At 35.0% G+C, this 26496-nt stretch overlaps 1 protein-coding gene across 1 annotated transcript in view; it reads left to right on the forward strand.

The window, feature by feature from the left end:
• The window catches only part of TOPAZ1 (testis and ovary specific TOPAZ 1), a 118595-nt gene that overhangs the window by 69638 nt on the left and 22461 nt on the right, over nt 1-26496 (forward strand). The window contains 5 exon segments of the mRNA XM_044255205.1: nt 470-585; nt 12864-12930; nt 13973-14147; nt 14838-14938; nt 16941-17106. Of these exon segments, the coding sequence (XP_044111140.1) occupies nt 470-585; nt 12864-12930; nt 13973-14147; nt 14838-14938; nt 16941-17106 (625 nt within the window).

The raw sequence follows: 26496 nt of genomic DNA on the forward strand, positions 1-26496 counted from the left end.
CAGAATATTCACATTTTGAATTCAAACATTATTTTCACATTCACTTTAAATTCTTGAAGTAGGGTGTCGTACTGTGGTTCTCAAATATTGGAAGAAAATATGCTTTGAGTTTTTTTAGTGAATTTTAATTCCACTTGACTCCTTGTTTCATTTTTTTTCCACCATTCTTTTTTTTTTTAAGATTTTATTTATTTATTTGACAGAGATCACAAGCAGACAGAGAGGCAGGCAGAGAGAGAGATCACAAGTAGGTGGAGAGAGAGGGAAGCAGGCTCCCCGCCGAGCAGAGAGCCTGATGCGGGACTTGATCCGAGGACCCTGAGATCATGACCTGAGCCGAAGGCAGAGGCTTTAACCCACTGAGCCACCCAGGCGCCCCATTTTTCACCATTCTTATAGTTGTTACATTACTGATTTTCAAGCTCTCATATTTGTATAGGAATGACTCCTTTTTTTTTCCCCTCTGTAGTTTGTTGAAGCTGGGATGATATTTGATGCAGAGCACTTTAACTATATTGTCAAGCTCTTATACCAACTACAGGCTTCCCAACAAGAAATAACTGCAGTTCTGGAAATGAAATCCAGGTAAGAAAAGTCATTATAATTAAGGTTACATCATATATGTGTGTGTGTATATAGTGTATGTGTATATATATATATGGTGTATGCGTATATATGATGTATATGTATATGTATACATCATATATAATGATATATATCATATATACACACGTATATGTATAATATATACATATTATATATATGATATACATATATAATATATATGTGTATTTCTAGGGACTTACAAAGGTTGAAAGCAAAGCACTTATTTATCACTATTTATATTTGTAACATCTTGATAGTGGCCCACCATAAGCCTTTCTCACATCTCTTGAATATGTCCTAGTCACATTGTCATTAGTTGGGCTGCCTCTAGACAGCCTTTCTGGTCAGCCTCACCAAATCTTTCTCAGTACTTGATTCATCTCAGTGCCTGGCACATTAAGTGTAAAAGGAATCTCTTATCGTTTGTTTCAGAACTAACTCTCTTTTATGTGTATAAATTACCTTAATTCTTTTGTTTTTTTCGTTTCTTTTCATGTTAGCTAAACAAAATACCTTAATGCTTCTTCTTCATTCTTTCTCTCACTTGCTCACTCTCTCTATATGGCTTATGGGCCTCCCAAGGCCTTTTTATTTGGAAACCTATGATAATTATGAATAGTATCATAATATACCTATATTGAGAAAAAGGAAAACCATAACTTTTACAGAAATTTTAATTAAACTGTTACATACATAGTATTACTAATTTTAAGTATTTAAAGGAAACATGACTTTTTAATGAAATCATATTTGATAACGTACAAATAATATCAACCAGCAAAGACCTTGAGAATGCCTAGAAAGCTCCTTCATACAGCTGCTCCAACTGGTGTCATTTCATTTCTCATTATCTTCTAATAGAGAGGTTTTCAGACTTCTTGGTTCGTAGTGTCCATAGGCCGAAAGAAGTACATTAATGGTCTTATTTATTAAGCAGTTAGATCCAAACAAGTTGATAGTAACAATTTGATGGTATCTGACAGAAGGTGCTTTGAAAATTTAAAATAACCTGTGGAACTCCTCTGAATTTGCTTTAGTGTCCTGGATGGTACACAGCTAGGGAATTGCAGTGATTCTGCTAAGTGATGCTGTTTCCTTTGAAGCACCAGTATTGAAGATATATTTGACTTTTTCAAGTTCTGTGGGTTTTTTCATTTCTTTAACTAATGGTAATTAATATTTAGGTTGTCTATAAAAATTATAATACTATTTAGGTTAAATAGATTTTTGGGACTACCTAAGAAATAAGTTTTTGTGAGAAAAATACAATTCGTCTAGCACAGATTTCTGAGATATAATCAATTTATAATAACAAAAGTACATTGATATTTTCTTCCAAACATTAAGTCATTATTCTCCTGATCTATATGGCATTTTGGACAGTGACACCTATGACAGAGAGCTCAGATGGCTAGCAGATGTTTGTCTCTGTCAGAGTGAGAAGCATCTGGCACAAGGGAAGTGTGCACTTCTAGATGCAACAGGAGCAACACTACCCTGTATCCAGTACAGCTACACAACTCCACCTTTCAGGCAATGACTGGGAAAAGGATCTCCTGACTCCAGAACAAACCAGACTTAGTTTTCTAATTTTCAAATTGACATGATCACACAAATATTTTTGTAGCTTATTTTACAACCCCTAATTCTGAAAATTGTATACATATACACTCTGCTCCTTCCTGTTCCTCCCACTTCAAAAGAATTATCTAGTATTTTTAAGAGGAATTAACATCGGTGGCCTATTTGATGAAGGACAGACTAGGATAATAACTGTGGGTAGTTAAGAGGTATGGATTGTGGCTAGGGATGTGGACCTGGCCTCAATGCAAAAGGAAAAAAAGTTTAGTATTTATCATTTTATGTTCGAATTTTCCTGACACCCTTTGAAATAATTACCCTTTTTTGTGCTAGGGAAATGAGTTTTAATGAACACTTATACTTTGATTTTGATTATAGTTTTTAATTAGGTAGTTTATAGTTCATTAGAAAGGCTTTCACGTTCATAAGGAATTCCAGCATATTCAGGTTATCAATGAGAATTTATGTGTGTTTATAATCTAGGAAATTTAATATACATTTAATGACTTTAAATTTTTTTTTATTTTGAAATAATTTTAGATTTACAGAATGTTGCAAAAATTACTATAGAGACTTCCCATGCATCCTTCATCTAGCTTCCTTTCATGTTAACATCCTACATAGTAAGAATGCAGTTATCAAAACCAAGAAATCAGTAGCCATAAAATCCAATTAACTGCACATCTCAGTGCATCCTAACTGGAGGTACATAGGGTCAACATATCTTATTACTGATTATGTTAACCTTGATAACTTAGTTAAAAATGATATCTGCAAGTTTTCCACACTGTAAAGTTACTGTTTGTCCCTTTGTAACTAATATTTTGGGCAAAAGACTTTAACATTATACATTACCTTGTTTCTTCTCAAACCTTTATACATTAATTTTAGTATTCATCAGGGGATCTTTCCTACAGGTTACTACTGTGGTATTTGCCCAGTGGTAATTCTGTATTTTCCCTATTCTACATTTATTAATTGGAATTTTGAGTAAAGAAGAGCTTTCCCTTCTCCATTTATTTATTTATTCATTTATATCAGTATGAACTTATGGGTATTTATTTTATCTTATGGGTTATATATAATCTAATACTACTATCATTTTTTTAGTCAAATTCTTCTAGATTTGACCTTTGGAAGTCCTTAGGGTTATTACTATATCCTTTCATCATGTACTATTCATTTTTCTACCATTTTCTAATTTTTTGGAGCCACGGAGTTGTTTTAAGTTTCATCTTCTGTTTACCCTGTCCCAACATTTGCAACAACTAAGGAGACTTAGCAGTATTAAATGTGTATGTAGCAGACAACAGAGCTTCAAAATATATGAAGCAAAACTGATAGAACTGAACAGATAAAATAGACAAATCTGTAACTTTAGTTGGAGACTCTATAAAATCAAATTACCAAAGAAGATAGCAAGAAAGGAACAAAGGAACTACAAAAATAGAAAACAATTTAACAGAATACCAGTACTGAATCCTTGCGTATCAATATTACTTTAATGTGACTAGATTAAATTCTCTAATTAGAGGAGTGTCTGGATGGATTAAAAAACAAGACTGCCTTCAAGAGACTTACTTTAATATGCTGCCTTCAAGAGACTTACTTCAACTATAAAGACACATTTATGCTGAAAGTGAAGGGATGGAAAAAGCTATTCCATGCAAATGGAAGCCAAATGAGGGCGGGCTGTACTTGTATCAGAAAAACTACACTTTAAGTAACAAGAGACATGTTCATTGTATTGTGATAAAGGAGTCAGGTCAAGAGGATATCACAAATATAAATATATATGTATACCCAATATCAGAGCAGTCCAACACATAAAGCAAAACTTAATAGATCTAATGGGAGAAATAAAAACCAGTGTAATAAAAGTAGGGGATTAATACCCATTTTCAACAATGCATATGTCATCCAGCAGAAAATCAGTAAAGAAACATGTGATTTGAACTGCACTTTAGACTAAATGGACCTAATATACATATACAAAACTATTCCAACCAACAGGAGCAGCGTATATTTCTTCTCAAGCACACTCAGACCATTCTCAGATATATCATACGTTAGTTCACAAAACAAGTCAAAAAATTTAAGAATATGGTATCAACTATCTTTCCTCATCAATATGGAGCTAGAAATCAAAAATAAGAGGAAAACTGGAAAATCCACAAATATGTGGAAATTAAGCAACATACTCCTGAACAACCAGTGAGTCAAAGAAGAAATCAAAAGTGAAGTAAAAAAAATCTTGGACAAATGAAAATGGAAACACAACATACCACAATCTATGGGATTATAGCTAAAGCAGTTCTAAGAGGGACATTGATAGTGATAAATGCCTACATTGAGACAAAAAGGGGATCTCAAACCTAACTGTATGTACACCTCAAGGAACTAGAAAAAGAACAAACTGAGTCAGGTTAATGGAAGGAATAAAGATCAGAGGAGAAATGATTAGAGACTAAAAAAACAATAGGAGATCAAACAAAACTGGTTGGTTGGTTTTGAAAAGATAAAATTGACAAACCTTTAACTACACAGGAAAAAAGAGAGCATACTCACATAAATCGAAACGAAAGAGGCATCATTACAACTGTCCAGCATTACTCTGTTACCAAAGTCAGACAAGGATACTACAAAAACTGAAAATCATAAGATGATACTCCTGATAAAATAGATACAAAAATTCTCAACAAAATATTAGTAAACCAAATTCAACTACACATGATATACCAAGATAAACTGGGATTTATCCCTGGGATACAGTAAGGGTTCAACATGTGCAAATCAATAAATATGATTTAGCACATTAACAGAATGGAGGATAGATATCAAATGATTCAATAGATGCAGATAAAGCATTTGCCAGAATTTAACACCCTTTTGTGATAAGAACTCTCAACACATTAGGTATAGAAAGAATGTACCTCACTCTAGTAATGGCCATCTATGACAAGCCCATAGCTGACATCATACTTAACAGTAAAAAAGCTGAAATACTTTTCTCTGAGTTCAGGAACAAGGAAATGATGCGTACTGTCACCACTTCTATTGAGCATAATGCCAGAAGTCCTAGGCAGAGCAAATAGGCAAGAAATAAGAGACATTGAAATTAGAAAGCAAGAATTAAAATAGTCTCTGCAGATAACGTGATCCTACATACAGAAAACCTTAAAGACCCACCAATACCTCTGTTAGATCTAGTAAGTGAAGTATTTTTAATAAAGTTGTAGGATACAATATTGACATACAAAAAAATCGGTTGCATCTTGAAAAAGCATTGGACAAAATATGATATCCATTTGTGATTAAAGAAAACCTTCCATAAAGTAGGGTTACTAGGAATGTACCTCAATATAATAAAGGCTAGATACAAAAAACCCCACACCTAATATCATCCTTAGTGGGGAAAAACAGAGCTATTCCTCTACTGTCAGGAAAAAGATAGGGATGTCCACTCTCATCATTGTTATTTAACACAGTATTGGGAGTCCTAGTCACAGCAATCAGAAAACAAAAAGAAATAAACGGCATCCAAATTGGCAAGGAAGAAGTCAAACTTTCACTGTTTGCAGATGACATGATGCTGTATGTAGAAAACCCAGAAGACTCCATCAAAAAATGGCTAAAGCTCATACACATATTTATTAAATTCACAGGATATAAAATTAATGTGTTGGGAAGATTGGACAGCAACATGCAAAAGAATGGAATTGAATCACTTCCTTACACCATATAAAAAAATAAATACATAATATAAAAAATAAGTAATAAAATAAAAAAAATTTTAAAAAGGCAGAATTGGGATCTTGGTTAAAAAAAAAAGGATGAAAGACCTAAATGTGAGACAGGAGGGACGCCTGGTTGGCTTGGTCTGTTAAGTGCCTGCCTTCGGCTCAGGTCATGAGCCCAGGGTTCTGGGACTGAACCTCTCTGTTGGGCTCTCTCCACAGCAGGGAGTCTGCTTCTCCCTCTCCCTCTGCTTGTGCGCTCTCTCTCTCTCTCTCTCTCAAATAAATAAAATAAGATAAAATAAAACAAAAGTGAGAAAGGAAAGCATTAAAATCTTAGAGGCAAACACATGCAGTAACCTCTTTGACATTGGTCATAGCAACTTCTTACTTGATATGTCTCCTGAGGCAAGGGAAACAAAAGCAAACATGAACTATTGGGACTTCATTAAGATAAAAATCTTCTGTACAGTGAAGAAAACAGTCAACAAAACTAAAAAGCAGCCTATGGAATGGGAGAAGATACTTGCAAATAACATCTGAGAAAGGGTTATTATCTAAAGTCTATAAAGAACTTATCAAACTTAAGAACCCCAAAATAAATAATCCAGGCAAGAAATGGGCAAAAGACATGAATAGACATTTTTCCAAAAGACATACAAATGGCCAATAGATACATAAAAAAATGCTCAACATCACTTACCATCCAGGAAATGCAAATCAAAATTACAATGAAATACCTCACACCTGTGAGAATGGCTAAAGTTAACAATACAAGAAACAATAAGTGTTGGGGAGGATGCAGAGAAAGGAGAACCCTCTTGCACTATTTGTGGGAATGCAAACTAGTGCAGCCACTCTGAAAAACAGTTTGTAGTTTCCCCAAAAAGTTAAAAATAGAACTGCCCTAGAATCCAGCAATAGCCTGGATAGTACCTACTAGGTACTAACAAGGATACAAAAAATACTCTTTCAAAAGGATACATGAACCCTGACGTTTAAAGCAGCATTATCAATAATAGTGAAATTATGGAAAGAGTACAAATGTCCATTGACTGATGAATGAATGAAGATGTGGTGTGTATATATATTATATATATTTACATATTATATATGTAATAATATATGCATTGTGTGTAATTATATATTATTACATATATAATATGTAAATGTATATAATATATACACACCACATCTTCATATTATATTACATATATGTAATATTATAATAATATATATGTATATATGTATATGTTATATATAATATATGTAATATTACATATTACAAATAATATTACATGTAATATTACATATTATATATGTAAATATATATAATATATATACACACCACATCTTCATTCATTCATCAGTCAATGCACATTTGTACTCTTTCCATAATTTCACTATTATTGATAATATAAGTATATATATATTATATATGTAAATAATATATATGATAATATATGTATATGACATGTAATATATATGATAATATATGTATATATACATATTATATATGTAAATATATGTAATATATATACACACCACATCTTCATTCATTTCATTTCATTCTTTTCGATGCCTGAGTAATATTCCATTATATATATAATATGTATGTAAATATACATAATGGAATATTACTCAGCCATCGAAAAGAATGAAATCTCACCATTTGCAATAATGTGATTGGAGCTAGAGTGTATTACACTAAGCGAAATAGGTCAATCAGAGAAAGACAAATACCATATGATTTCACTCATATAGAATTTAAGGAACAAAACAAATGAGCATTAAGAAACAAAACAAATGAGGAAAAGGAGAGAGAGAAACTAAGAAACAGACTCTTAACTATAGAGAACAAACTGATGGCTACTAGAGGGGAGGTAGATGAGGGGATGAGTTAAATAGGTGATAGGGATCAAGGATCATTTGTTGTGATGAGCACCAGGTGTTTGTGGAAGTGTTGAATCACTAAATTGTACACCTGGAACTAATATTACGGTGTATATAAACTGGAATTTAAATAAATGCTTAAAATGAAATTAAAATAAAAAAGACCAGTTGCATCTCTATATACTAACAATGAAGTATTAAAAAAAGAAATCAAGAAAATCTCATTTACAATGACATCAAGTAAATTAAAAAAATCTTTAAAAATAAATAAATAAATAAATGGAAGGATAGGAAGAATTACTATTATGAAAATATCCAGGCTACCCAAACTAACTATAGATTTAATTCAATTCCTATCAAAGTTCTATTAACGTTTTTTTACAGAAATAGAAAAAACAATTTCAAAATGCATATGAAACTACAACATAACCTGAATGGCTAAAGCAATCTTGAGTAACAAGAACAAAATAGGATGTGGTGTATATATACAATGGAATATATATTATTCAGTCTTTAAAAAAAAGGTTACCCTACCATCTGTGACAACATGGATTAACCTGGAGTATATTATGCTAAATGAAATAAGGCAGACGGAGAAAGGCAAATCTGTATGATCTTACTTAGATATGGAATCTAAAAAAGTCTAACTCAGCAACAAATTAGAATAGTGGTTGTTACCAGGAGATGGAAAATGGGGCAAATGAGATGTTAGCCAAAGGGTACAGAGTTGCAGTTATAACATTATTAAGTTCCGGAGACCTATTTTACAGCATGATGACTATAGTTAATAATAAGGTATTGTGTACTTGAAATTTGCTGAAAGTAGATCTTGTATTCTGTGTACACACACACACACACACAATAAATACATTAATTATCTCAATAGTGATCATTATTTCACAATGTATACCTCTAGTAAAACATGTTATATATCTTATATATATACTGTTTTTATTTGTCAACATGCCTTGTGTAACTGGAGAATAAAGTATCAATACCAATGCTAGCAAGGTTGTGGAAAAAGTGTCTCATATGTTATTGGTGGGAATGTAAAATTGTATAGCTGTTTTGGAAAATAGTTCAGCAGTTTCTTTAAAAACCAAACATATAAAAATCAAGTACAGTTACTGAACTACTGGGCATTTATCCTAATTAAGTGAAAACTTTTACTCATTTAAAAATGTGTACAAATGTTTGTAGCAGCTTTACTTGTAGTAGCCAAAAACTGAGGGGGGGTGGGAATACGGATGTTCTTTAACAGGTGAATGAACAGACAATTGTGGAATATCCATACCAAGGAAACTACTTAGCAGTAAAAATCAACCAACTGTTGAAACATGGAATGTATTGACCTCATTGTGTTGAATTAAAAAACTGATTTCAAAGGCCACATGCTACATGGTTTCATTTATATAACATTCTCAAAATGACAGAGCTATAGATACAGAGAACCACTTACTGGTTGACAGGGTATACCTAGGGACAGGACTAGGGGGTTGAGTATAAATGGATAGTATGAGGAAGTCCTTTTTGGTGATGGAACAGTTCTATATCTGTATAGTGGTGACAGTTACATAAATCTATACATGTGAAATTGCACAGAACTACACACACATACACAGATGAATGCATGTAAAAAGTGGTGAAAACTGAGTAATATCTGTAGTCTAATTAACAGTATTGTAACAATGTCAGTTTTCTAGTTTTTATGTTATTCTACAATTATGTAAGAAATCATCATTGGAAGAAGCTGGAAGAAGGCTACCAGGACTGTGTACTATTTTGAAAATTCCTGTGAGTCTATAGTTTATTTCAAAGTAATTTTTTTAAAGGTAAGTACACAGATATTGTCAAATTTCCCTCCAAGAGGGCTAAACCAATTTTTATGTATGGTATGTATATATATATATGTTGTTTGTATATATGGTATATGTGTATGTGTGTTTGTATATGCATTTTGGTATATGTATATGCATACATACATGCATATATACCAAAATGCATATACATACATGCACATCTATGTGGTATAGTGCATATATAAACACAGATATATGTATATTTATATAAAACCAGAAAAATAAGAGACTGTTCAGCACAGCTTTGCTAACATAGTGTGTTGTCATACTTTTTAATCTTTTCTAATCTGTTAGGTAACAAATGGTGTTCCTATGTTCTAATTTGCTTTTTTTTCTTTTATTATAAATGAGTTTGAACATTTTCTTTTCATATATTTGAGGGCCATTTTTATACTTCTTGTTGTTTTGATTCTGGTTCTTTGTTCCTTAAATGTCAAGAGTTCTTAATATATTATATTAGACCTTTCTCTGTACTATATATAACAAATATTTTTTCCAGTTTGTCCGTTGTCTTTTGAATTTGTTTATGGTGGCTTTTGCCATGCAAAAACTTTTATTTTTGTTCAACCTAAATTATCAGTCTTTTTTTTTATTGCCTCAGTTTTGAGTCATAGTTTTTTTTTTAAAGATTTTATTTATTTATTTGACAGACAGAGATCACAAGTAGGCAGAGAGGCAGGCAGAGAGAGGAGGAAGCAGGCTCTCTGCTGAGCAGAGAGCCCTACGCGGGACTCGATCCCAGGATCCTGGGATTATGGAATCATGACCTGAGCCGAAGGCAGAGGCTTAAAGCCGAAGGCAGAGGCTTTAACCCACTGAGCCACCTAGGTGCCCCGAGTCATAGTTATTTTTTATTGCATCTGGATTTTGAGTCATAATTTCCCTGCACCAAGGTTTTGGAGGAGTTCACACATATTTTCTTTTACTTTTATGGCTTCATTTTTGTAGTTAGGTTCATAATCTATTTGAAGTTTATTCTTATGTGTGGTGTAAGATAGAGATCTAATTCTTTCCCCAGTTTTTGTCCAGCTTTCCCAGAACCATTTGTTAAATTTGAATGATTTGAGATGCTACCTTTATCATATACTAAACTTCATATGTGCTTGGGTCTGTGTCTGGACTTTGTATTCCCCTGTACCAGGTCCACAGTGTTTTATTTATAGAGGCTTTAGTAGTATGCTTTAACATTTTGTTGGGATAATCCCCTGCAAAATTTTTCTTTTCCATGTCCTTCTTGCTCTTCTTGCATGTATGTTTTTACCACATAAACTTTAGTATCAACTTCCTAACCTCATATAGTAGCTTGTTTGTATTTTTATTGGAATTACATTAAATCTATGAATTAAACTTAGTAAGAACTAACATCGTTATAATATTGAATTCTATTAAAGAACATGAAATTTTTTCTATTGTTCATACTTTGTGTGTCTTTCAGGAGTGTTTTAGAATTTTCCTCTGATAAGTATTTAATCTTTGTTGCTATTGTAAATGAATTTTTTTGTATCATTATGTGCTGTATTTTTTAATTTTTTTGTATATATAAAGGACATTTTGTTTGTAAATTTTATATTCTGTTAATTCTCTCTAAAGTCTTTATTGTTTGAGCTAGTTTTCATCTTTGAATCTGTGGGCATTTCCAGGTATACTATCATATCATTTGTGAATAGAGATTGTTTTACTTCTTCTTTTCCATTGTTATGCCTATAAGTAATTTGCCTTATCTAATTGCCTTGGCTCATACCTCTAGTACAGTATTGAATAATAATGGATATAATGGACATCCTTTCATTGTTCCTGATCTTAGTGGAAATATCTCTAGAATTTTCTCATTAAATACAGTCATGTCTTTAGGATTACAGTATATATATTTAATCACTTTAAGGAAGTATCTCTCAGTTCCTATATTTGTAAGTGAATTAATGTTATCATTGCCTTTTTAATATTTATGGAAATCATGATTTTTTCTGTTAGATTTATTAAAATGGTATATAATACTGATGGATTTTTAAATATTGAAGTTACCTTATAGTTGTGAAGTAAATACCACTTTGTCATGGTGTGTCATTTTCTTAAGGTGGTCTTGGATTCTGTTTCTCAATATTTTTTTAATTTTGTGGTAAAATACACAATATAAAACTTACTGTCTTAACCATTTTTAAGTGTTCAGTTCAGTGGTATTAAACACATTCACATTGTTGTGCAACTGTCATTCCCTAATTCTTCAATTTGAAAAACTGATTTGCTTGTTAATATTTTATCTAGCTTTTACAACATCATTATAAGTAATATTGTTTTACACTTTTCTTTGTTCTGCCTTTATCTAGTTTAAGTATCAGTGTTATTTATATTTGATCCATGAAAGGAATTAGGAAGTTGTCCTTCCTTTTTAATGCTCTGGAATAATTTATTGAGCATTGGGACTAAATAATCAAAATTGACCCCAGAGTTGGCAGCTATATAGTACTCTTAGTTTAATGGTACAGTCTTCTTTCTCCTTTTTCTTCTTTTTCTGTTTTCAGTTGCCAAAGGATGCTACTTCTTTAATTTTTGTCTTTTTTTTTCCTTTCCCAGAAGCTATGCATTTTATAGATTGTGTTCTTTAAATCACAAACTTCTAAGTTCATTTTATGTGGTTTGTGTTCTAATCTACTCAGATTTTTTTTTTAGCATTTTCAAACTTACTGTGGACTTAGTCATTGTGGTAGTATATATATATATATTTTTTGTGGTAGTATATTTTTAATCAATGTTAAGTCCTTCCTGTTCAGTTTTCCACAGATTTTTTTTGCATTGTTTTTATTTTGGTCTATTTCTGCTTATCACAAATCCTTGTTGGGTCAGCAAAGGTAGAGTGGGAATAGGAAAGATCAAATACTGGCTTTAATGATTTTTTTCTCTTTTTATCCATAATCATTTTGAAGCTTTGGCATTCTCTGTCTTAAAGTTACCTTATAGGCTGAAAGTATGGATTCATGTGGAACTTGCTTTTTCCTTCTTGTTGCCTATGGTTTGTGGAGAAATAGTGTGAAGTAGATATCTATGCATTTGCTGTTTTCTTTAGCTCTTAAGAATTTTTACTACATTCCTTCTTTTCTAGTCTCTTAGATATAAACTATAGAACAAGTGAATTAGGAGCAGTAGTGACTTTTGGAGGATAAACATAATTAACCCTTTTCTATTGTTAAAGGTTGCGGATGAGGCAATTTAAAAAGAACTGGAAATGTGATTTGGATTCAGCCTTGAATGAAATAGAGGTATGACACTTATTTTTTTAAAATAAATTGCTGGGATCTCTGAAAACCAGTAATAAAGAAACTTTGAATAGAGGGAAACGTTTTTTTAAACCCTCTTGTTACACAGAGAAAATTCTCAAGGGAAAGAAGTCTAATATTTTTTAACACTTTGAAATGCAAACAATTTCTAGAGTTATGGACTATTCTAAAAATAACTGTTCAGTTTCAAAATTAACATATTAAGGTATAGTAATCTAAGGCTTATTAGCCTTTAATTCTTGTCGCTGGACAGACTTGGTGCACAAGAAAGTTGGCTTTCGTACCATAATCCACAGATGGCTGCAGTATGTGAAATGATAGTGGAAAGCCAAGGTCAGTGTGCCCTCTCCAGGCATTTGGAGTATCAGAAATAGAGAACTTTCAAGATGATTTTACTGTTTAGTTTAAGATCATTTTTATACTCCTCTAGGAATTGTTGGTCTAGTCGTAATTAGTATTTGTATCTTTGAAGTAATCTTATGTTGGTGTGGAAAAGTATTTCTTTGTTTATAATAGAAAATAATGAGAAGATGTTAAGTTTACTGAAATTTACTTTGTAGTCCCTTTCATACAAAAAATGTAGTGCCCAAAATGATATTTGGGCCCCAAATTATTAATGGGGCCAAATAATAGCAAAATGCAATCTCTAAAAGTAGTAAAATAATATATTTCTCCAGAGACAGCTCAAACTATATAGCTTATCACCTGTTTTCCATAAAACTTATCTCCATTGTCTAGTTCAGGTTTTGGGGTGACATCATTAAGTACATTACGAAAAGGTTATTAAAAGAGATGTTCAATGCCATCTGGAACTTACAGAGACTATGCTATAGTCAGTAACCCAAATTGCACAATAACAAGTTATTGGTGGTGTAACACTGTCAGTAAGTTTTTGAGATCTACAGAGATTGTTATTAATTTCTATATATCTAATGCCTATATGTGTCTATTCCATAATACGTTTTTATAAATGACAGCTTTCTTTCTTTCTTTTTTCTTGTTTTGTTTCTAATAATTCTGATAGCATTGTAAAGAAAAAGGTGACTGGATCAAACTGGGAAATTTATACTTTAACATAAAAATGGGCTGTGAAAACTTTGCAGATTTCCAGAGATTTTGTGCTTATATTGCTGAAACATTAACAAAAGACTGTAAAGAAGAGAGACCAGGTGTTCCATTTTGTGAATTTGCTGAAACAGGTAAAATGTCACTCTTTGGGTTTAAGTATTGTGTGTATTAGGATGGTGCAGTGTTTTAACAGGAATGTATTTTCCATGTTGGGGATAAGTTGATATTGCAGATTTCAGATACTTTTCCTTCTCTTTTATAAATCTTTCATCTTTTTATTACAAAGTTAGATTATAATGATATAAGGTCAAGAATTGTTTTAACACCTCATGTTTCATTTTCTTATCTGTCTTTTCATTCAGATTGGTAAAACTATTGCTAGCAAATTGTACTGGAACACTTGAATTTTTGAATCATTAAAGTCGTTACTACCTTCACTAGTATAAGTCAACAAAATTCATATGTTTCTGAGACTTTTTTTTCTTGTATGAGCTCTTCACCGCTGTATTTTTTTAATCAGAGGTCAGCAAACCTTTTCTGCAAAGGGCCAGTAGTAAATATTTTAGGCTTCACGCTATCAGATGTGATCCCATAATCACATAGTTTTCTTTTCCTTTCAAGCAACCCTTTAAAAATAGGGGAACCATTCTTAGCCACAAGCTATACTAAAACAGACCACAGGCCTGATTTGTCCTATAGGCTGTGGTTTACCAACACCTGGTCTTTGTTCTAGTGTCAGTAATTTCATATCAGTTAGTCTTTGCTGCCATTTTAAATGACTTTTTCACTTTTTTTTTTGACATGCCTACTTTGTGTTTCAGTTAGCAAAGATCCACAAAATAGTGAAGTAGATAAAACTTTGCTGGGAAGAATTGGAATCAGTGCTATGTACTACTATCACAAGCTGTTGCAGTGGTCCAAGGTATGTCATTAAATTTTTGTTTGGGGTTGGTACAGAGTGTGTTAATTTAAAATTTTTCTAACAATATAGTTAACCCTGAAAATTAGAAATTTCCTAATTATTGTTATAAGTGGCAAAATGAGTCCCAGACTAGTAAGTGAATTATTAGGTAGTATATTAGGCAAATGTGGAAAGGCAGTAGCATGAGACCAGTTACCCTGAATAAGTATCAGAAGTATGCTAAGTATCATATTTATTTGAAGAAACTTTCAATGCAGAGTTTTGCTTCCTCTTAAGGATTTATAACATTATAATTTTGCATAAGTTCCAGACACCTTTTTTAAGATGAACCCAGGGAACTCACAATTAACAGAACTCCTTAAAAATTACCTCCTGGAACACTTAGACCATATATCTTTATATCTACCTTTGAAGTTTAGCTCACCTTAGAAGTGGTCTGTTATTCTGGACCATACTGAACTACCATTCTTTAGATTTCTCTGAGGTGACAGGTGGTTGTAGATTCAACAAAGTGAAATAAAGTAGAGGACAGGAAAAATCTAAAATAGGAAGGAATTTCTGAGGGATGAATGGAGCAATTGAGAATGTGGTCAGTACTGAATCGACTATTATAATGTATCTTTTGCTGCTTCCTTCTTTCTTATTAAATAAGGTTATTTCATAAAGAAATACGTTCAATAACATATAAGTACATGGCCACTCACACACATACAAATTCATTGATTTTTTAAAATTAAAAACAACAACAACAACAACAGAATCCTTGTACATAAGGTCTCCAGTCTTTAAGGTCTTCAAAAGGTTAGCATTCACTGTGTGGTGGTAGGCCTGCAATGGACAGAATATAGCTTGTCACTAGTCTCATAGTCTAGCTTAAGTTTCATTGTAGCATTAATTTCTTAGATATCTAATGCTTGGGACATTGAGGACTACATAACACAGTATTATTGACAAAGATTGATTTTGTTGCAATTTTAGAGTGTATTTTAATTTTGTTTATTGTGATTATTTCTTATGAGTCTGGTGAGTTTGTGCCTGTATTTTAATTTAAAATTTTCAGTATCTTATTTGGAATGAATATTTATTTTACTTAGTATGAATTTTTTTAGTGAAACCTATTCCTTTTGAACACAAAAGTAAAACCATAAGCTAGAGCTATTTCCTTAAAAATGTATTCATTTCTATAATCAACTTAAAAGTACCTTAACATCACAATATGGATCTAACTCAAATAGGATAGAATATAATATAAAACCAGGATCCACAAACTAAGAGCCCAATCTGACCCACAGCCTGTTTTGTATAGCTCAAGAGCTAAGAATGTTTTTTACATTTTTAAGGTATTAGAAAATTAAAACAGCAACAACCAAAAAGAATGTGGATCTGACCAAATGTGACCTGCAGAGCCTAGGTGTTTACTATCTGGCTAATTATAGGGAAAGTTTGCTGACCTCTTATATAAAAAAATACTGTATGTCTAATTTCTGATGCCCAAATGAGATATAATCTTTATGTAGACTATGTGAAATAATTAATCTGTTGAATAAAAAACAATTTTCAGCCAGCAGTTTTATTCTTTTCTTTTCCCTACTATCATTCTTTATGTAAATTTAATAAGACATTACCTTGATTTTTCTCTTTCTCTCCCTCTTGGCTCTTAGGGTGATCCACAGAAGTACAAAAATGTATAGTTACTAGTTTTCCACTTTAGGGCAAGAAATCCTTTCTCCAGATGAAATCTTTAGGGGAAGCACAAGTATAAAAACACTTTGAAAGGGGTGTTAGCAGGGTGAGGATTAATATGAGGCAAAGCCTTGCTTCCTCCCCTTCCCTTATCTGTCTCTGTTGCTAAGCAGGAGGGCGTTAAGGGAAGAGTCTTTTGAGAACCATCTGTCTAGAAGGATAATTCAAATTGGGTAATTGACTTCTGTATAACTACTGATGTTATATTTCTGTGATACTCTAAATGAGTAATACTCAATATTCTTTATTTTTACTCTAGGGAAGGAAAGTCTTAGATAAATTATATGAATTAAAAATACATTTCACAAGTTTAAAAGGACTTACAGGGCCTGAGAAGCTAGCACCAAGATGTCAAATTGTCAATATTGCAGCAGAAATTTTTCTAAAAAGTGGAAGCCTAGATGGTGCCATTTGGGTATTGAGGGGTAAGTTATGATATATGCAAGCATAACATAATTTGTTGTTATAAATTCTTGTGTATGTAATTACCTTAAATTGATGTTGAATTGTGGGTGGTAATTTGGCCTAGTAAACCTTAGTGATCATGTAGGTAGGAAAGGTAGTTGTGTAAAATGGAAGGAGAAAGTTAACCTTACTTTTTTTTTTTTTTTTTTTTTTTTTGAGAGACAAAGAGAGAGAGAGCATGAGCTGGGGGCGGGGGCCATGGGGACAGGGGGGAAGGAGGCTCCCTTCTGAGCAGGGAGCCAGATGCAGGGCTCCATCCCAGGACCCTGGGTTCACTACCTGAGCTGAAGGCAGATGCTTAACCGACTGAGCCACCCAGGCGCCTGAAAGTTAACCTTACTTTATTTTTTTATTTTATTATTTTTTTTAAAGATTTTATTCATTTGACACAGAGAGAGAAGTCACAAGTAGGCAGAGAGGCAGGCAGAGAGAGAGAGGAGAAGAAGAAGGCTCCCTGCGGAGCAGAGAGCCCAACGTGGGGCTCGATCCCAGGACCTTGGGATCATGATCTGTGGTCTGGATTTTTCAGTTTTTTTGAGGGATGCTTGGATGGCTATGTATTTCACTCTTAGGACCACCTTTGCTGTATCCCATAGGTTTTGGACCGAAGTGTCTTCGTTCTCATTGGTTTCCATGAATTGTTTCAGTTCTTTGATCTCTTGGTTGATCCAAGCATTCTTAAGCAAGGTGTTCTTTAGCTTCCAGGTGTTTGAGTACTTTCGGAACTTTTCCTTGTGATTGAGCTCCAGTTTCAAAGCATTGTGATCTGAGAATGTGCAAGGAATAATCATAGTCTTCTGGTATCGGTTGAGTCCTGATTTGTGACCCAGTATATAGTCTATTCTGGAGAAGGTTCCATGTGCACTTGAGAAGAATGAGTATTCTGTTGTTTTAGGGTGGAATGTTCTGTATATATCTATGAGGTCCATCTGGTCCAATGTGTCATTCAATGCTCTTCTTTCTTTATTGATTTTCTGCTTCGATGGTCTGTCTATTTCTGAGAGAGGCGTGTTAAGACCTCCTACGATTAGTGTATTCATATCAATATGACTCTTTATCTTGATTAACAATTTTCTTATGTAATTGGCTACTCCCATATTGGGGGCATAGATATTTACAATTGTTAGATCATCTTGGTGGATAGTCCCTTTAAGAATGATGTAGTGTCCTTCTGTATCTCTGACTACAGTCTTTAGTTTAAAATCTAATTTGTCTGATATGAGAATCGCTACTGCGGCCTTCTTTTGAGGCCCATTGGCATGAAAGATGCTTCTCCATCCCTTCACTTTCAGTCTGGGTGTATCTTTAGGCTCAAAATGGGTCTCTTGTAGACAACATATGGATGGGTCCTGTCGTTTTATCCAGTCTGCAACTCTGTGCTGTTTTATGGGCACATTTAGGCCATTCACATTGAGGGTGATTATTGATAGATACGTTTTTATTGACATCGTGTTACCTTTGAAGTCTTTCTTTCTGTAAATTGTCTCTATATTTCTGTTCAATGCTATTCTTGGGCTTTTTCCTCTTTTATAGAACCCCCCTTAATATTTCCTGCAGTGTCGGCTTGGTGGTTGCATAGTCTTTTAAGCCTTGCTGGTCTTGGAAACTCTTTATCTCTCCATCCATTTTGAATGTCAGTCTTGCTGGATAAAGTATTCTTGGCTGCATGTTCTTCTCATTCAGTGCCCTGAATATATCTTGCCAGCCTCTTCTGGCTTGCCAGGTCTCTGTGGACAGGTCTGACGTTATTCTGATGGGCTTTCCTCTGTACGTAAGGATCTTCTTTGTCCTAGCTGCTTTCAGGAGGTTCTGCCTACAACTATAATTCTTCATTCTTACTATTAGGTGTCTCGAGGACTTTTGAGAATCTGTAATCTTGAGCGGAAACCTTTCAGCCTCTAGTACAGGAACGCTGGTTCCATTCACGAGATTCGGAAAATTTTCATGAAGAACTTGTTCCACTGTATCTTCTAGACTTCTTTCTTTCTCCTCCCCTTCAGGGATTCCAATAATTCTGACGTGGGAACGTTTCATGGCATCATTTATTTCCCTGATTCTGTTTTCGTGGCTTCTAAGCTGTTTGTTCCAGGCTTCCTCCTGATCCTTTCTCTCTATCTGTTTGTTCTCCAGATCACTAATTCTATCTTCTGTCTCAGTTACTCTAGCGTTGAGAGAATTTAGATTAGATTGGGACTCATTGAGAGCATTGTGACGCTCATCCCTGGTAGCTTTTAGCTCTTCCCTAATATTGAAAACATGATCTCTGGTCGTTTTCAGTTCAGCCCTTCAATTCTATTTGGTCACCCATGGCTTTTACCAACCTAGCTATTGCTTGGATAATTGTTAGCCTGAATTCTCTTTCCGACATATTGTTTATGTTGATAGCCGTTAGCTCTATTGCAGAAGGTCCATCCTCTGTATTTTTCTTCTGTTGGACATTCCTCCTCCTAGTCATTTTGGTGAGAGATGGCTGAATGGGTGTAGCTGGATGTATTGACTGTGGACTGTATTGACTGTGGTGCAGTCAAGGTGTACCCTGGAACACTTCTGAGCAATCAGGGTTCCCCACCCAAATGAGAGGAAAAAGAAAAGGAAAAGAAAAAAGAGGGGGCATACCTGGGTGGCTCAGAGGGTTAAGCCTCTGCTTTCGGCGCAGGTCATGATCTTTGGGTCATGGGATCGAACCCCGCATCGGGCTCTCTGCTCAGTGAGAGCTTGCTTCCTCCTCTCTCTCTCTGCCTGCCTCTCTGCCTACTTGTGATCACTGTCTATCAAATAAATAAATAAAATCTTAAAAAAAAAAAGAAAAAAAGAGAGAGGGAGAGAGACAGGAATGAAAGGTGAGATAAAAGAGAAGGTTCAGCCCAAATGGGCCCCAAGGTAAGATTTATGAAGTATACAAACAAAAACAAATAAACAAAAAGACTGATAAAAGCATATGACAAGAGAAAAAAATTATATATACATATATATAAAATTATATATATATTTGCATATATGTATATGCAAATAAAAGAAGAACCTCGTCAAAAAGAACCCTGAGTGTAAACACAAAAACACAGAAATACTGGTGGAGGAAAAAGATGGGAGAGTGGTTGTAAATTCTCAGTGTGGGTGAGGAAGTTTGTTTTGATTCTTCTTGGATGTATCTTGATATCTTTGTTAAAGGACTCAACTTTCCTAAGATAAAGGGGGATTAGGAATTGGTTTACCTATAGGGGTGACATTGATTGGGGAAAGGGGATTACCTTGAAGTTTAACTCTATATGAATATTAGAAAATAAAAATTAAAAAAAGGAATAAACTAGACTAAACTAAAATTTAAAAAAAAAAAGAAATTTAAAAAATAGAAATGCAAAAGGAAAACACAGGTGTATGTATCAAAAAGTTCAGGTTAGAACGTTATTATGGAATTTGATGTACGGGACATCTCACTATGATGGTAAATAAGTTAAAAAATTATCTATATAATATTAAAAATTATCTATATAAAAAATGAGCCAGAATAGTGGGAACGAATTAATAATAAAAATTGTCCTATGAAGTAGTGGTGGCTGTTCTTGTCGTCTTTTTTTTTTTTTTTTCTTTCCTTTCCTGGTTGGTTTTCTGGGGGAGGGGCTGTCACGTGGGTTTTCAGTCAATGATGTTCTCAGAGTTAAGTCCTTCCGCCCCCTTCAAGGGGGTGGGCTCTGAGGAAACTGTTTTTTTCAGGCTTTTTTTCTCTGGAGGTTTTTATATTTGTTCACTTTTGTTTTTCTCTCTCACCTTGACTGCTTTTGATGGTTTCTGTAGGTTTAGAGGAAAGCAAACTGCACCCTGACCTCCCTCTCAGAGAGAAGCCTCAGTCTGGCTGCAGAGCCCAAATAAATCCCCCCTTGGCCGCTGGCAGAGCAGGTTCCCAGTCGTGGTCCCTGGGGACTCATGATTTTTTGCTTGTACCCAAAACCACAGCAGCGGCGGCTGTCTGGGCAGCTCCAGACTGCCAGAGAAGTTCCAAGCAGTGATCGCACACTGAGATTTTCCCGCTGGCCTGGGCTGGGAGTGCCTGGTCTTTCGGGGTCTGAGAGCACCGGGCTGGCGCCTGTGTGCACCTCTCTCAGGGGAGGGTGCGGGGCACGACTTGGACTCTGATGGCCTGGCAGGGCACTAGCGTGGGGACTGCAAAAATGCTGTGCTTCTGTTGGCTGGCAAGGCTCCCAGACCCTCACAGGAGCCGGGCGCCACACGCTCTCAGGCGCGCTGGTGGTTTAGGGACCAAGACCTGGTTTCTCCGCCGCACTCTCTCTGACTCTGTGCCAGGGGTGGCTGTCCTGGGTCTGGGGACTTAAGCCCCTGACCCTAACACCCCGATTCCCATTCCCGCAATTTCCCCCCGGTGATCTTTTGCTCTTTTTGAGTGCTTTCTACCAGACTCCTGAGTTAATGCTGGTCCCCAGACGCAGGGCACTCTTTTATTGGGTTATTAGTTTCCAATGGGTCGCCTCTGGTGGCTCCCTCCCCCTTTTGTTTATCTTCCGATATCAGTCCTACTTTCCCACTCCACTTTATCTGCCCACTGGCGTCTTCTGCTCCAGTAGAGATCCAGACGTATATAATTCTGAACTCAGGCTGATTTCGTGGGTGCTCGGAGTTCTTTGGAAGGTAATCAGCTCACTTTAGGGTACAGATTGAAAGGGCGCCTCCTCCTACTTCCCCGCCATCTTGTCTCTCCATATTATTTATATGTTAATCATTAAATATATATAGTACTTTGTCTTTGTTCAGGGATGAGAGTTTATGGAATGCAGAGGTTTTGAGTGTACTTCAGGATCAAAAGTTTGTTGGAAAAGTTTTTCTTTAACTTAACAAACATAGCCAGTGAAGTTTGCTAAGTGGGGAAGAGTAACCAAAATTCAAAAATAGAGATTAGCAAAATATAAGCCAAGCTTTCTTTGTTAGAAAGAAAAGATGTGGCACGATGGAAAGATTGAAATAGTTGGTAAAAATGAGCTTATTGCACCTTGTGACAGGAAACTTCAGCCTAAAATTTCTGGCAAAACTATTGTTTCTCAAACTAGAGCCTAAAGGAGTTTGTGAGAGGGTTTGGGATGGTCTATGGAGATGATAAATTTTTATAATTTCACTGTTATCTTTAAAAATTTGTATAAGTTAAAAACACAGGATTCCCTTTTTCAGGAACCATTTCAATTGAAAGTCACTTTTAAAAATGTATTTTATTTGTCAGAGAGAAAAAGAGAGGGCACAAGCAGGGAGAGTAGCAGGCAGAGGGAGAGGGAGAGGCAGACTTCCCACTGAGCAGGGACCCCTACGTGGGGCTTGATCCCAGGACCCTGGGACCATGATCTGAGCTGAAGGCAGGCACTTAACCAATTGAACCACCCAGGCACTCAAAAGTCATTTTCATAAATACAATTTTTTTAAAAGATTTAATTTATTTATTTGACAGAGATCACAAGTAGGCAGAGAGGCAGGCAGAGAAAGAGGAGGAAACAGGCTCCCTGCCAAGCAGAGAGCCCCATGTGGGGCTCGATTCCAGGACCCTGGGATCATGACCTGAGCTGAAGGCAGAGGCTTTAACCCACTGAGCCACCCAGGCACCCCCATAAATACAAATTTACTTCTTCCAAAGAAGGACGCACAGAAGTATGCTGACTTCTTCCCAGAAATGTTTTATTATTTTTTCTTCTTTGGTGCTTCAAAATCAGGTTTGTTTTCTGTTTTTGTTTGTTTGTTTGTTTGTTTTCTTTTTAAATTATTTTTAAAATTATGTTTAGTTAACCAACATATAATACATCATTCCTTTTTGATGTAGTGTTCAGTGATTCATCAGTGGCATATAATACCCAACGCTCAACACCACACATGCCCTCTTTAATACCCATTACCTGGTTACTCCATTTCCCTACTCCCTTCCCTTCTGTAACCCTCAGTTTGATTCCCAGATTCCAGAGTCTCTCATGGCTTGTCTCCCTCTCTGATTTCTTTGCAGTTTTCCTCCCTTCCCCTGTGGTCCTCCATACTATTCCTTATGTTTCACATATGAGTGAAACCATATGATAATTGTCTTTCTCTGATTGAATTATTTCACTTAATGTAATACCCTCTGGTTCCACCCATGTCAGTGCAAATGGTAGGTATTCATTTTTCTGATGACTAAGTAATATTCCATGTATATATGAACCACATCTTTATCCATTAATCTGTTGAAGGGCATCTTGGCTCCCTCCACAGTTTGGTTATTGTGGACATTGCTGCTATGAACATTGGAGTGCATGTGCTCCCTCTTTTCACTACATCTGTATCTTTGGGGTAAATACCTAGTACATTTTCTGGGTCATAGGGTAACTCTATTTTTAACTTCTTGAGGAACTTCTATACTGTTTTCCAGAGTGCTGTACCAGCTTCCATTCCCACCAATAGCGTAAGAGGGCTCCCTTTTCTTCACATCCTCGCCAACCTGTTGGTTCCTGTCTTGTTAATTTATGCCATTTAATGGTGTCACGTGCCATCTCATTGTGGTTTTGATTTGTATTTCCATGATGGCTAGTCATGTTGAACATTTTATCATGTGTCTGTTAGCCATTTGTATGTCTTTGGAGAAGTGTCTGTTCATGTCTTTTGCTCATATCTTGACTGGATTCTTTCTTTTTTGGGTGTTGAGTTTGAGAAGTTCTTTATAGACATTGGATACCAGCCCTTTATCCGTAATGTTATTTGCACATATCTTCTCCCATTCCATGTGTTGCCTCTTAGTATTGCTACCTATTTTCTTTGCTGTCCAGAAGATTTTATCTTAATGAAATCCCAGAGTTCATGCTTACTTTTGTTTCCCTTGCATTTAGAGGCATGTCATGAAAGAAGTTGCCGTGGCCAATGTTGAAGAGGTTACTGCCTATGTTCTCCTCTAGGATTTTGATGGATTTCTGTCCCACATTAAGGCCTTTCATCCATTTTGAGTTTATCTTTGTGTATGGTATAAGAGAATGGTCGGGTTTCAGTTTCATTCTTCTGCATGTGACTGTCCAATTTTCCCAGCACCATTTGTTAAAGAGACTTTTTTCTATTGGATATTCTTTCCTGCTTTGTTGAACATTGTTAACCATAGAGTTTGAAGGTCCATTTCTGGGGTCTCTCTTCTGTTCCATTGCTCTATGTGTCTGTTTTTGTGCCAATACCATGTTGTTCTGGTGATCACAGCTGTGTAATGTAACTTGAAGTCAGGCATTGTGGTGCCCCCAGCTTTGGTTTTCTTTTTCAACAATCCCCTGGCAATTTCAGGTCTTTTCTGGTTCCATACAAATTTTAGGATTGTTTGTTCCAGCTCTGTGAAAAATGTTGATGGTATTTTGATAGAGATTGCATTGAAAGTGGAGATTGCTCTGGGCAGGATAGACATTTTAACAATGTTTATTCCTTCAATCCATTAACATGGAATATTTTCCCATCTCTTTGTGTCTTCCTCAATTTCTTTCATAAATCTTCTGTAGTTTCTAGAGGATAGATCCTTTACCTCTTTGGTTCAGTTTATTCTTAGGTATCTGTAGTTTTTGGTGCTATTGTAAGTGGAATTGATTCCTTAATTTCTCTTTCTTTAGTCACATTGTTAGTTTATAGAAATGCCACTGATTTCTGTGCATTGATTTTGTTTCCTGCCATGTTGTTGAATTGCTATATGAGTTCTAATAATTCGGGGGTGGAGTCATCAGGTTTTCCACATAAAGCATCATGTCATCTGCAAAGAGAGAGAGTTTAACTTCTTTGCCAATTTGAATACCTTTTCTTTCTTTTTGTTTTCTGATTGCTGAGGCTAGGACTTCTAGTACTATGTTGAACAGAAGTGGTTAAAGTGTGCATCCCTGTCGTGTTCCTGGCCTTAAGGGAAAAGCTCTCAATTTCTCCCCATTGAGAATGATATTTGCTATGGGCTTTTCTTAGATGGTTTTATGATATTGAGGTATGTTCCCTCTATCACTGTATTTTGAAGAGTTTTAGTCAGAAAAGGATGATGTAGTTTGTCAAATGCCTTTTCTGCATCAATTCAGAGAATCATTTGGGTCTTTATGTGGTTTTGGGATCAGGGTAATGCTGGTCTTATAGAACGAGTTTGGAAATTTTCCTTCCATTTTTATTTTTTGGAACAGTTTCAGTAGAATAGGTGTGATTTCTTCTTTCAGTGTTTGGTAGAATGCTGCTGGGAAGCTGTCTGGCCCTGGAGTCTCATTTTTTGGGAGTTTTTTGATTATTGTTTCAATTTCCTTGCTGGTTATTAGTATGTTCAGATTGTCTTTTTCTTCCTGTTTCAATCTTGGTAGTTTATAAGTATCCAGGAATGCATCCATTTCTTCCAGATTGCCTAGTTTGTTGGCATATAGCTGCTGGTAACAAGTTCCAATAATTGTCTCTATTTTCTTGGTATTGGTCCTGATTTCTCCCCTTTCATTCATGGTTTTATTAATTTGGGTCCTTTCTCTTTTCTTTTGCATAAGTCTGGCCAGAGGTTTATCAATCTTATTAATTCTTTCAAAGAATCAGCTTCTAGTTCCATTGATCTATTCTGTTCTTCTGGTTTCTGTTTCATTGATTACTGCTCTAATCTTCATTATTTCTCTTCTGCTATGTTTGGCTTTATTTGCTATTCTTTTCCAGATGCTGTAGGTGTAAAGGTAGCTGTTCTTCCAGGATTTTTCTAATTTTTTGAGAGAGGTTTGGGTGGCTGTGTCTAAGGACTGCCTTTGCAGTATCCCATAGGTTCTGAACCAGTGTGTTTTCATTTTCATTGGTTTGCATGAATTGTTTAAGTTCCTGTTTAATTTCCTGATTGATCCATTCATTCTTTAGTAGGATGCTTTTTAACCTCCAAGTGTTTGCATTCCTTCCAAATTTTTCTTTCTTTGTGGCTGAGTTCCAATTTCAATGCATTGTGGTCTGAAAATATTCAGGAATAATCTCAGTCTTCTGGTCTTGGTTGAGACCTGATTTGTGACCCAAGTCACATGGTCTATTCTGGAGAAAGTTCCATTTGCACTCAAGAAGAATTAGTATTCTGTTGTTTTAGGATGGACTATTCCATATTTATCTACGGAGTCCATCTGGCCCATTGTGTCCTTCTTATTTGATCTTCTGGTTAGATGTTCTATCTATTGCCTTGAGTGAAGTGTTGAAGCCTCTTACTATTAATGTATTATTATCAGTTATGATTCCTTATTTTGGTTAATAGTTGTTACATGTAGTTGGCTCTTCCCATGTTGGGGGCATAGATATTTACGATTGTTAGATTTTCTTGTTGGATAGACCCTTTAAGTGTGATACAGTATCCCTCTACACTTCTTACTATAGTTTTTGGTTTAAAA

This window comes from Neovison vison, chromosome 6 (genome assembly GCF_020171115.1).
Source record: "Neovison vison isolate M4711 chromosome 6, ASM_NN_V1, whole genome shotgun sequence".
NCBI lineage: Eukaryota > Metazoa > Chordata > Mammalia > Carnivora > Mustelidae > Neogale > Neogale vison.